At 70.4% G+C, this 12,219-nt stretch overlaps 1 protein-coding gene across 1 annotated transcript; it reads right to left on the bottom strand.

Annotated features, from left to right (window-relative positions):
- Positions 1-3,542: 3,542 nt before the first annotated feature.
- LOC136994286 (peptide methionine sulfoxide reductase MsrA-like) lies at positions 3,543-7,650 on the bottom strand. The gene is made up of 6 exons (XM_067311420.1): positions 7,511-7,650; positions 5,821-5,889; positions 5,463-5,582; positions 4,687-4,791; positions 4,133-4,239; positions 3,543-3,921 (listed from the first exon to the last, which is right to left on the bottom strand). The coding sequence occupies exons 1-6, from the start codon at positions 7,581-7,583 to the stop codon at positions 3,763-3,765; spliced, it is 633 nt and encodes a 210-aa protein (XP_067167521.1). The 5' UTR covers positions 7,584-7,650; the 3' UTR covers positions 3,543-3,762.
- Between the last annotated feature and the right edge of the window lie 4,569 nt (positions 7,651-12,219).

The following is a 12,219-nucleotide window of genomic DNA, read 5'->3' as shown; positions in this document are numbered from 1 at the left end:
GCCTGTGGGGACACGGCGTGTGCTCGCGCCCAGGTTGGCATCTCCTGGGGCTCCGTCCGTCTGTCCGTCCGGAGCCTGCAGACACACAGCCCCCGGATGGGGCCGAAAACCTGCCCCGAAGGCTGGCGGCAGCGAGGAAGGGCAGCAGCGGGGGGGGGGACGACGTCACCCCCCGGCGCGTGGCACCTGCAGGCGCCCAAGGGACCCCGTGGGACCGGCTTGTCACCCCTCCCTGGGCCCAGATGGACCCCGGCGGGTGCTTCCCCCCCCCCCCCAACCCGAAAGCTGCCTTCTCACTTTTCCGCTTTCGCTCGCCCTCGCTGACCTGGTTGGGGGGGGGGGGGTTGGGGGGGGCTTTCAGCTTCGTTTTCATTTCTCGCCCTCCTTGTTGCTTTAAAACCGGGGCCACAAAAACCAGCCCCCGGATCCCCCTGGGCGAGAGGAGCGAAAGGGTGTCGGCAGGCCGAGACCCCCCCCCCCACCCCCAGCACACGGGGGGACGTGGGGACACCTCAAGGCATCCCAGAACGTCACGGGCGGCTCGGTGCCCCCCGTTGCGGGCGGCGTTTCCAGCCGCGGTGCCGTGGGTGTCCCCCCCCCCCCAATCCCGAGGGATGCTGAGGTTTCCCGCAGCCAGACCCGGCCCAGGACTCCTGGGTCCCGGCCGTGCACGGTTTCCGCTCTGGTCCGGGTGGCCCCCTGCCCCTCCACCCCAGCAAAGCCCCTCTCCATGGGACACGGTGGGGACCCCCAGCTGCTGGGAATGGGGGGGGGCGGTGGGGACACCCCGGCTCCAGGGGGATCCCCAGGGATGGGAGCCAGCAGACACCCGGCTCCGGGAAAGAGGCATCTCGGGTCCCCGGGAGCAACCTACCTGCGCCGGGACGGGTGCAGACCCCCGCCACCTCCGTCCCCACCAGCCGGGCCCTCCTGGGTGCTCCCCCCCCCCTTAACACCTCCCCATCGCGCACCTGGGGGCCACTTGCAGCTCGGATGGGGCTAGCGGGGGGCCGTTAACCCTTCGGTGGCCGGCGTGGGGGGACACGCTGCCCCCCCAGCACGTCACGGCGTCTGTCTGTCACCGCTTGGGCCTGTTGCTGTAGCAGCTGGGAGAAGGAGATATAGGGAGAAACGTGGGGTGTGCAACCTGGGACCCCCCCCTTTGCCCTCCGGGAGCTGTCGGCCAGTTCGTCCCAGTGCAGCCCAGTGGCCCCAGTAGCTATGGGGCAGGCTGGGGTGCAGAGAGCCGCAGCAGCGGGGGGGGGTCCCGCAGCCCGGAGCCGGGGAGATGCCGGCTGCTGCGGACACGGGGCGAATCTCTCGGGGTGCCGGGACAGCGGGGGGTTATTCGGGGTGCACCCCACGGCGGGGCCGAGCCTCCTTCAGCGTGCCGGGGCCGTGCAGAGGGGTCGTGGCACCGGGGGGGGGGGGGGGGTCCCAACCCGTCCCCCGTGGGCAGAGGGACGGGGGACCCTCCTCAAGGGAAGAGCTTTTGGGGCAGGCACCGTCCCCTTCTCCACGTGCTGGGGATTCGGGCACCCCGGGCTCAGCCCTCCCGCTCCCCTGCGCCCGGCACGGCTCCCCTCGGTCCCCCGAAACCGAGGCAGCACCCCGAGCCCCCACCCCGGGGAGCCGCGCGCCGTCGGAGCCAGCACCCTGCTGCCAGCTGGCCCGGGCCCCCGCGCCGTTTCCTCCCCCAGCAGCCGCCCCGCTTCCCCCCCCCCCCCGGGCTGCGCTATCAGATCGGCCCCCGCGCGGCACCCGGCTGCCGGGGCGGTTTTGGGGGGGGGTCGGGGGGGGGCGCAGGACTGATGCAAAGGCCCCGCGGTGTTGCAGAGCGGAGCCCGGCGGCAGGGACCCCGCGGAGGGGCTGCGGGCGAGCGGCGGCACCGCGGCAGGAGGGCACGGTGGGGACCAGACCTCCCCCCCCCCACCCTGGGGGTCCTGACACCCCCCCGCTCCCAAAGCCCTTCTGGGTGCTCAGCACCAGCTGCCTGGCCAGGCAGGGGCAGCTGCCTCTTCCCGCAGCCCGGCCTGGGAGCAGGGGAAGGATTGGGGAGCGCTGTCCCCATCGCCCCCTCTTGCCACCCCTACCCTGGGCCACGGCGGGGTCAGGGTTTGGGGACGGGGGGGTGCGGTCAGGGAAGGGTGGCAGGGTGAGGACCCAGAGCATCCCTCTCTGCCCACCCCGGACCATGCAGGGGGCCAGGGAGACCCACGCGCACCCACAGCCCCAGGAGGGCCAGAGGATGCTGCCTGGGGGGGGGCGGGGGGGGGGCCACGTCCCGTCTCCCCACCCTGTGCCCCCCGTGTCCCACGCACGCGGGTTCCCGCAGGCTGGCCCGTCCCCTCCTGTCGCCCCGCCTGGGGCGTGAGCGTGAGCGGGCTGCACGCGCTGCGTGACGGGGCGCGTGGGTGGGCGTGGGCGCGTGTGCACGAAGGGCATGTGAGCTAGGCGCAGAGGGTGCGCACGCGCGCGTGTGACAGGGGAGCGCGTGATGGTGGGGGTGCGTGTGCCACGGGGCTGCGCGTGACCGGGTGCGTGTGCGTGCGTGCGCGTGTGACGGCTGCGTTCGCGTGACGTGTGTGCACATGCACACATGCCAACGTGTGCATGCGATGGGCACGTATGCATGTACGTGATGTACACACGAGTGTGCGTGTGCGTGTGCATGCACGGGCACGTATGTGCACGCACGTACCTGTGCACGCCCTCCCTGCCCCGCCGTAAGTACCCGTGTGCGCACGCATTCCCTGCCCGCGCCGTAAGTACCCGTATGCGCACGCATTCGCTGCCTGAGCCGCTGCTGCCCCCTGGCGGGCGGAGGCGCCGCGGGGCTCGGCACTGCCCCCTGCCGGCCGGCGGTGGGACCGCCCCGCCGCGTCCCAGCACGGACCCCCCCACCCCCCCCCAGGCCACCAGCCCCTGGACCACTGGCCGCCCCCCCCGGGCCACCAGCCCCCTGTGCCCCACCAGCCCCTGGACCACTGACCACCCCCCCCCAGGTCATCAGCCCCTGTGCCCCACCAGCCCCTGGACCACTGACCACCCCCCCCAGGTCATCAGCCCCTGTGCCCCACCAGCCCCTGGACCACTGACCACCCCCCCCCGGGCCACCAGCCCCCTGTGCCCCACCAGCCCCTGGGCCACTGACCACCCCCCAGATCACCAGCCCCCTGTGTCCCACCAGCCCCCAGGACCCCTGATCCCCCCACCATGCCACCAGCCCACTGGACCACCAGCCCCTCGACCACCGACCACCCCCCCCCCCGGCCATCAGCCCCTGTGCCCTACCAGCCCCTGGACGACTGACCACCCCCCCTGAGACCACCAGCCACTGTGCCACATCAGCCCCCAGGACCCCTGATCCCCCCCTCCAGGCCACCAGACCACTGGACCACCAGCCCCAGTGCCTACTGACCCCTGGACCACCAATCCCCAGCCCACCAACCCCCTGCTGTGGGACGGAGCGGTGGACCAAGCCCCACTGAGGTCCTCCCGCTGTCCCCACAGCTGCACCCATGGGACGGGACAGGACAGGTGGGGGGGACATAGCTTTAATCGGGCTGGGGCGATGCAGAGCAGCACAGCAGCGGGGACAAGCCAGCACCACCCTCCCCAGGGACGCGGAGGTGTCCCCAGGCTGTGGCACCCGCAGGCTGGTGTGGGAGCCCCCCTCCATCCCCGGGAGAGAGGGAGCGAGGAAGAGGAAGGCAAGGAGGAACCAGGGCCAAGGGCTCCGACGCGGGTCCCCGGTGGCCTCATGGGGCGACGGGGCAGGTGACACCGGTGCCCTTGAGGCCACAGTAGCCGCCGGGCACCTTGTGCAGGTACTGCTGGTGGCAGTCCTCGGCGTAGAAGAAGTCGCCGGCCGGCTCGATGGCGGTGGTGATGGCCCCCCGCCGCCGCTTGCTCAGCTCCTAGGAGCGGGCAGAGGGGAGGAGGCGCCCGGACCCCCGGCACCCGCGTCGGGGTGACGCTGAGCGGGGCTGCGGGGGGGGGGGGGGGGCTCCTCACCTTGTCCCCCCAGCACCCAGCTGGGCCAGAGCAGAACCTGCTCCCCTCCCCCCAGAAAAAAGCCCCAGGGAGGGTCTTTCTGCCCCAAAATCAGGGCCCGTGCCCCCCCCGTACCTCCTGGTAAGCTGCCATGCTCCGGCGGGCGGCTTCGCCCTGCTCGGGGCCCAGGGTGTAGATGACGGAGCGGTACTGGGTGCCCACGTCCTCCTGCTGCCTCATGCCTGGGGGTGGGTGGGAAAGCACCCGGCAGGGGGTTACGGGGCACCCGCCGAGCCCGATCCCACCGGGAGGCAGCACCCACCCTTCGGCGGATGGGGAAACTGAGGCACGGGGTGGGGGGGGGCACAGCTGCAGAGGCGACCCCGGGAAGGGGCAGCGTGATGGTGGGTGCAGCACGCTGTGACATCTGGGGCTTAATCCTGCCTCGGCTCTGCACCCCCCCAGCCCCAGGGCTGGGCCCTTCTCCGTGCCTCGGTTTCCCCATCCTGCCCTTCATGGCTTGCAGGGAGCCGGGACTGGGGGACAAGAAGCCCTGGGTCTCTACACCCCCCGCACAGAGCACCAAGGGACGGAGATGCAAAGCCCCCTCCTCGGAGCCGGTTTGGGGGCAGCCCCCAGGGCCGAACCGGGACCCGGTGCCGCCGTCCGGCCCCACGGTTCGGCCCTACCTTGCGTGGGGTCGTGGTTCTCCCAGAAGAGCTTGAGAAGGTCCTCGTAGCTGATCTTCTGGGGGTCGAAGACGACCCTCACCACCTCGGCGTGCCCGGTCATCCCTGCGGGGCGAGAGCGAGCCCTGCACCCCCGTCCCGCCGGGCCCCCGCCTCCGCTTCCCCGGGGGCCAGGAGGGGGGCTGTGGGGGCAGACCCCCCCCCCCCAACACGCTCCTTATCCCCTGCTGCGAGCTCCGTGCAGCCTCCCGCAGCCCCGGGAGCCGGGAGACCCGGTGGTGAACCCCCCCGGGGAGGGCAGCCAACGCGCCCGCCTGCTGGGAGCTGAGAACTGGCCAATTCGTCAAACTCGTGCAAACCGGGAGTGTCGGCAAGGGTTGCATTGAGGGTGCCTGACGTCTCCTGGAGGGGCTCCGGCACCCCGGGAGCTCCCATTCCCCTTCCCCTCTGCCCGCTCCCCCTCCGCGTTGTGTTAAATCCCCGGCCGGAGACGGCAGCCGCGGATAATATTTCTTGCAGACGGATAATCCTCCGCAGCGCCCGCCGCAAGACGTTTCTCCGCATAAGCCAGGCAGCCGTCTGCCCAGGCTGGGGGGAGATTTGGGGGGGCTGGGATGGGGGGGCTGCCCGCATCCCGGGAAGCAAACCCAAGGCCCGGCCCCGGGGTGAGGAGGGGGGAACCCAGCGCCGGGACCCGCGGAGCCGAGCGGGACCCGCGGGGGCGCAGGAAGCCCAGCCGGAATCGCCCCGCCTGCCCCGACGGCGCCGACGGCTACCTGAGCGGACCTCTTTGTAGGTGGGGTTGGGGGTGAAGCCTCCGGCGTAGCCCACCTGGGTGGAGAAGACCCCCGGCGTCTTCCAGAAGAGCCGCTCCGCTCCCCAGAAGCACCCCATGCCTGCGGCACGGAGACGGCAGCGAGGAGAGGGCGGCCGGGCGATCCCAGCCGGGCGCCCATCACCGTGGCTCACGCCGGGGCGGCCCCCCCACCGCCCCGAGGGCTCCCCCCGGCCGGGAGAGCGCAGGGAACGGCTCCGAGGGAGTTGCCTCCCCCCGGGCGCCCAGGCCTGGACGCTCGGGATCCCCGCTGCTGCCAGGATCCCCCCCCCTCCCCGGCAGCGGGGGAAATCACTCACCGAAAATCGCCACCTGCATCTCGGCGGGGAACGGCGGGAGCGTGGGGTTCCCGTTGACAGCATGCGTGGCTGGAAGGGGGGGACACGCGGGGTCAGGCCCCCCCCCAGCCCGTTTCGGAAGCACCCGGCCGCGTCCCCTCTGCTCGCAGCTCCGACACGGCCGTGGGCCGCCGATCGCAGCCCCTGCTCGATGCAGGGCCTGGGGTTGGGGCACCGGAAAGCCAAGGAAAACCCATCCACCATCCCTCAGTCTCAGAGGTTGAAGAGGGACCAGCGGGATCTCGCCGGTGCCGGGGGAGCAAGGCTCATCCCGCCGCCGCGGGGCCGTGCAGCTCCGTCCGCTGCTTGTGTCCCCGGGGAGCCGGGGAGCCGGGAATGGGGCACCGCTAGGAGGAATCCGGTGCAAAACGGCAGCAGCCTCTGCTCCGCGATCCCACGTCCCCCCGCCCCCAGCAGCAGGCACTGAGCAGGGCTATCCACGTCCCCTCCAGCTCCTCGTCCCGCCTGGCTCCTGCACGTCCCCCTCATCCAGACCCTGATCTTGACCCTGACCCATCGGTGGGGGGGTCACGGGGGGCTGCAGCCTGCTGGGGGGACGCTCTGGCTCCCCGCGGGGCCGCGATGGGGGACTCGGGCCTGGGAGCGGGCTGTCCTGGGGGGACAGGGTCGGCGGGACGGGAAGGAGGGAGGGAGGGAGGCTGCTGGGCATCCCTCCCCTCCTCCGGGCTGCGTCTCCTAGCAACCCCCTCCGTTGCCATGGCAAACATGTCCCCCATCCGCATCCCCATCCCACCTGGCCAGCCGCGCTCCCGGCAGGGGCTCGTCCTGCGGCAGGGCCCCGGCCGTGGCTGCGCCCAGGGGTCCCGCTGGCCTCCCTGGCCCCCGGGGCGGCGGGATGCTCCAGGGGCTGGGATGCCCCCTTTACCCCCGCGGGCTGTGGGCATCCAGGAGGAATAACTCCGTGCGCCGCTGACTTTGCTCCAGCAGGCACGAGGCTGGGCCTGCACCTCGGGCACCGGCCTCCCATGCCAGCACGGGGCATCCCGGTGCGTGACGGGAGCCCTCGTTGCTGCCGAGGCCCCTCCAAAGCCAGGAGGTGTCAGGCCTGGCCACGTTTGGTGACACACCGGCTCCCATCAGCGCTTTGCCATGGGGTGCCTGGCCAGCAGCAAAGGGAAGCTGAGACCTGGCCGCTTGTGACACTGGTGGAGCACTAACATCCCCCTGTCCCTGCCCTCCTCCATGCTCCCCACTTCTGGGGAGTCCAGGGACCCCCCCAGCCCTCTGTGTCCCCCACTGTCCCCAGTGAGGCCTCGCTGGAGGTGCAGTTGTCCCCATCAGCAAACCAGAGGTTTGTTGCATCCCTGTGGGGCCAGAGGAGCCTGGCCCCCCCCTCTGCCCCCCCCCCAGGCATGTCCAGGTGACAGTGACCAGCCTGGGAGGGGAAATGCCTGGATAGGAACACCCCGACCCTGCGGCAGCCACGGTGCCAGCGACACTGCGGCTCCCTGCCCTGGACTTCACCCTCCCACCAGGCTCCGGGGCCGCTGCTGCCCCCCCCCCCCAGCGCAGACGCCACCGGAGCAGCCCCCCAAAACCGAGCAGGGCTCAATCAGGTGTCAGCCCCCTCCCCGTCCCCAGGGAGCCCCCCGCCGCCCGGCTGGCTCGCCGCACCGGCAGCCCGGGATACCTGCCACCGGCAGCCGCTCTGCTCTGCCCGGCAGAGCCTCCGCGGGGCTGGGCAGCACCGTGTGCCCCGGCATCGTCCCCGCTGGGACGTGAGCCGTCCTGGCTGAGCTGGCTGCAACTTTGGACTGGGAGGAGGGACCTGCTGGGAGGGGCGCTGGGCAATGCTGGGAGGGAGCAAGTGCGCCGCTGGAGAGCCTGGCGTCCCCATCCCGGGGGCCCACGCTCCCTCCGGGGTCCGGCTGGATGTTACCGTGCATCCCGGGAGCAGGAGGAGGCCAGACAGGGTCCATGGCTGGGCAAGGCGCCGAGGCTGCCCGAGGCCATCAGACGCCCCAGCGGTGACATCGAGGTCTCTGCGGCTGAGGGCACAAGCCGGATTAGGAGCCGAGATGGAGGAAGGAGCAGATGGGCCCCGGCAAACAGCCTTGCGCCAGCTGCTGCGGGATGGAGACCCCGACGGCAGCCGCTGCGCTGGGGCGCTGTGGGGTGGGACAAGGCAGGGGAGCAGCGAGCACCCAGGGCCTGGGGCTGGGCTGCTTTTGAGGCCGTGGGCACACGGGTGGGTCCAATTTCACAATATGCCGCTGCGGAGGGGTGGGAGGGGGATGGCACCAGGACACCTGGGCTCTCCCCCGCTGGTTCGCTCTTAGCCCGCATGCTTTTTCCTTCTGGCTGGGCCTCATTTTCTGCCTTTACAGCTCTCTCCCTGCAGGGAGAACAGGGTTTTATTGCCTGTTTCCTTTAAGCAGCGAGCTGGGGAGAAGAGGGAAGACACACAGCAGCCTGGTAACTGTGGGCACAGGGCTGCTCCGTGAGCACAGCCCCTATTAGACATCAGAGAATCCAAGCTGGCGAGGCCTGGGGGAATGAACGCCAGAGAGGGGCTGGTGAAGGGTGCCCAGGGCAGGGGGGAGCTGATCAACCAAGAGGCTGATCCTGCCCTTCCCCGGGCCGTCAAGCAGGACGAGGACAGAGTCCCGGCACCTCCACCCCCATCCGTCAATCATTAACGCGTGCGCAGCTGGCGGTGCCCTCCCAGGGCCCAAGTTCACTCCCAGGCTGGATCCAACCTTCCCTCAACCCCTTCCCTATGTCCCCGGCCCCTTCCAACCCTCCTTACACACAGCCAACCTTCACCCCACGGCAAAACCCTTCCCAGCCACCCGTGGGTCCCGATGCCTCCGGCAATGCCTGTGGCTGGGCTGCGCCGGGTCCTCGGGCAGCACCGGGCACCCCGGGGCCACTGGTGGTGGCTGGGTGCAGGGACCCATCTGCTCCGCCTTGCTGGGGCTGTGGAGATCCTGCCAGGATGCCCGAGGGTTTCTTACGTGGGCCTGATCCAGACCCACACGCAGCCAGCTTCCTGCCCCCGGGAAAGAGAGGGGAGGGGGAAAAAGAGAGAGGAAAAGAAAATCAGGAGCAGCCCTCGCTCGCCTGCTCTGCGGGAGTCAAACCAAAGCCGAGGAGGAGGAGGCGAGGGGCCGGGGGCGGCCCGTCCTCCAGGCAGCCCTGCAGGGTGGGCACGGGGCCAGGCAGCGCCCAGCTCACGCGCCTCCGGCCGTGTCGCAGTGGCGGGAGGCACGCGCGGGCCGCGAGGCGGGGACGCGCGGGGAGACGCGGGAGATGTGTCTGCCAGGCTGGCTTTGAGGGCTCCGGGAACAAAGGGCCCATCGGATCACTCGCCCACGTGAGGAATTCGTAGCTGTTCCCAAAACTCCTTGGTTTAACCCCGGTCTGAGCATATGCCAAAGAACAGCCCCCTGCAACCTCCCCAGCAGGGCCTGATCCGGCCAGATCGCAGCCCCGACGTGCTGGTCCTTGCAGAGAAGCTGAGAATCGGGGCCGTTGCTGCCTGGCTTTGCGGAGCCCCCCCAGGGCAGCACCGTGGGAGCATCTGCTGCCGTTTTGCCCCTCACACACAGCGGAGCCTGTGCCTCGAACTAACCCGAGAGATGCAGCACCCTGGGGTTACGCAGGAGCCGGGTGCTGCCCTTGCTGCAGGGAGCCAGCCCCTTCCGAACGCCCCCCGCCACGCGCAGCCCACAGCTCCGTCCCCCTCCTCCGCACCGACAAATTAGCCAGCGTCAGCTCCCTGGGGAAACGCTCGCAGCAGGCTCTTTCCATCACCTGCATCCCTGCTCCGTCCCCGTCCCCGGTCTCCTTGGGGCCTGTATCACATCGCAGCCTGGGCAGGGAATCAAAGATCTTGCGTGCTGTGGGCTGAGCAGGGAAGGGTTAAATACACACACACATACACACGCTCACACGCGCGCACACACGCACACGCACACACGGCAAGGGGGGACCAGCCCGGCTGTGGCCTCATTCTCGCTGGGAAGGCAACAACGCCACGGGGCCCGTCACCCAGCAGCTCGCCGCTGCCACCGTGCTCCTTCTCGGGCTTTATCTGCCTGCATGCGCCCTTCCTCTTCCTCCTCCTCCTCCTCCCTTCCTCCTCCTCTTCCTCCGCTCCCTCCTGGGGAAGAAGCATGGGGAGACCTGCAGACGGGAAGGTAATGGCGATGGAGGGGGGCTGGTGGGAGGGGGGGTCCTGGGGGGCTGCGCCGCTCTATTGTCTGCGAAGGAGGGGATGGAAAGGGGGATGGGGAAAGTGGGGTGAGAGCCGGGGAGGCGGGGGGGGGCCCGCTGGGGTTGCCGGGGAAACGGGGCAGAGGCAGGAAGGACGGAGAGGGATGGAGCTGGCGTCAAAGCCCAGGTATTTGCGCTGCGCTTTCCCGGGGACGCGGATGGGGATGGAGATTGGAGGGGGGGGCACATTCCTATGGACGCCCCCGGCCGTGTCGGGGAGGGCAGAGCCCCCAGCGCGGCCCCGGCCCCGGCCCCCCCCGCGCCCTCCCCGCGGCCGGGCAGCACCACGGAGAGCTCCGGGCGCCTCCGGCCGGGCCGCATCCGGGTCCGGCCCCGGGGGCGCAAAGCAGCGGCGCCCCGGGGGGGGAGCGAGGGGGTGAGGACCCCCCCCCCTCCTTGCAGCGCTCCGCAAGGCCACAAAAGCCCCCTGTGCAGCCAAGCTGCCCCCCCTCCCCGCGATCCCCCCCCTCCCCGGGGCAGCGGGGGATACGCTCCAGCCCTGCCCGGCTCGCAGAGCCCCCTCGGCCCAGCTGCCCCCCCCCGGCACCCCCTTCTCCCCCCCCCTTCCCGCTGCCCCACGGTGAGGGTTTGAGGGGGGGGGGGGGCAGCGAGCTGAAACTGACCAGCCGTCGGATCCCCCGCGGCTTTGAAACTGACCAGCCCCAGGTGCAATTGACACGGCGGCGCGGGGCCGCGCTCCCCCCCCGGGCTGGGGGGCTCGGTGCTCCCCGGGAAGGGGTTTGCTCCCCCTCTCCGGGGCTGGGGGGAGGGAGGGGGGGGCGCAGCCCTCTGTGCCGGCACGTACAGCGAGCCCGAGCAGCGCAGTGCAGCTGCACCGAGTCCTCCGCGGGAAGCGGTACCCGAAATAGCCCGTCCTTTCGGGATTTAAGCCGCCGGGCGCTGGGAGCTGGCAGATGAGGCTTGTCCGCACTCCTGCAGAGGAGCCGGGAAGCGGCTGTGCAATCCCAAATGGGGGGAAAATAAAACAAAAATAAGACAAAACGCCAAGGGGATGAAAGAGAGGGAGGAATCCCTGGGGGTCAGCGAGGCATCACACTCTGCCGGGAAATGGGGCGGGCGCACCGCTAAGGAAACGGCATTTTTTCCCCCTATAAAATTGCCCCCAGGCCGGTGACTATTGACATCTTCAGCGCGACGGTTTTGCCCCTTCAGGCCCCCCCCCCCCTCGGCACGGCCACAGGCCCCGCGGCGGCCCCGGGCCTGGAGCGACTCTTTCTGCCCCCTAAACGCGTCGGCGGAGAGTGGTGCTGAGCCGGGCCGGGGCCGGGGCCGGGGCCGGGGCCGGGGCCCGCTCGGGGTGTCCCTTGCGGCGAGAGCCCGGGAGAGCCGCGGGCACCGGCTGCAGCGGGGGGGGGGGGGAGGGGAACAGGGGGCTGCACCGACCCCCGCACCCGGGAAAGGGAGCGCATCTCCCACTGGTGCGTGGCCTGGCGTACGAGGGCGAGTGTGAGTGCGAGTGTGAGTGTGCGAGCCCCCGCACCTCTCCTGCACCCAGTGAGGTGCAGCCCCCTCCCAGGAGGGGATGGGGCAGGGCAGGTCCGGCAGCAGGGAAGCGGGGGGGCCGGAGTGGGAATTACCTGCAGTGAGTTTGTATGGCCTCCGCTGGCCCTTATGCATCTGTTCCTGTCCACAAACAAGTCCCGGCCAGGAAGGTGGGGGCGAGGGGGTCCAAGCTACAGGAGGGGAATTTGAGGTGATTTCTGCCATTTTGACTATTCCGACGTTTAATTCATTGTGGAAACAGAGCGGGTGGGGTTTTATCGGGGGAGGCTGCTGCAGAGACCCACGCAGGGGGGCTTCCCCCCCCGTCCCATTTCCTACCCCTCTAGGACCCGACTTTCAAAAAATGCTTGAAGTGTAGGACCTCCCCATCCCACTACTACGAAGCAGCCCCCAAATCCCCCCCCCCCCCAATCCCTCCCAGATTGATCCACTGGAGAGTTTAAGCTGGTAGGAAGATGCTCCCCCCCCCCCCCCCGGGTTTCCATGGCTCTGAGGTTGCGGATTGCTTGACGAAAGCCGGGGGAGGCGAGGACAGCCGGGGGGGGGGGGAATGCAGGGATTTGCTTATTATCTCATTCAAAAATAGCTGCCCTGGCG

This window comes from Apteryx mantelli, chromosome 27 (assembly GCF_036417845.1).
Source record: "Apteryx mantelli isolate bAptMan1 chromosome 27, bAptMan1.hap1, whole genome shotgun sequence".
NCBI classification, from domain to species: Eukaryota; Metazoa; Chordata; class Aves; order Apterygiformes; family Apterygidae; genus Apteryx; species Apteryx mantelli.
The sequence above is the reverse complement of the archived record's forward strand: the minus strand, read 5'-3'. Positions and strand labels throughout refer to the sequence as shown.

Excerpts from the sequence above, each read along its gene's own strand:
- LOC136994286 (XM_067311420.1), bottom strand. The coding sequence starts at position 7,583 with ATGCCGGGGCACACGGTGCTGCCCAGCCCCGCGGAGGCTCTGCCGGGC. Across the intron at positions 5,583-5,820 it reads GATGCAGGTGGCGATTTTCG|GCATGGGGTGCTTCTGGGGA; the intron begins GTGAGTGATTTC and ends TCCGTGCCGCAG. Across the intron at positions 4,240-4,686 it reads GAACCACGACCCCACGCAAG|GCATGAGGCAGCAGGAGGAC; the intron begins GTAGGGCCGAAC and ends ACCCACCCCCAG.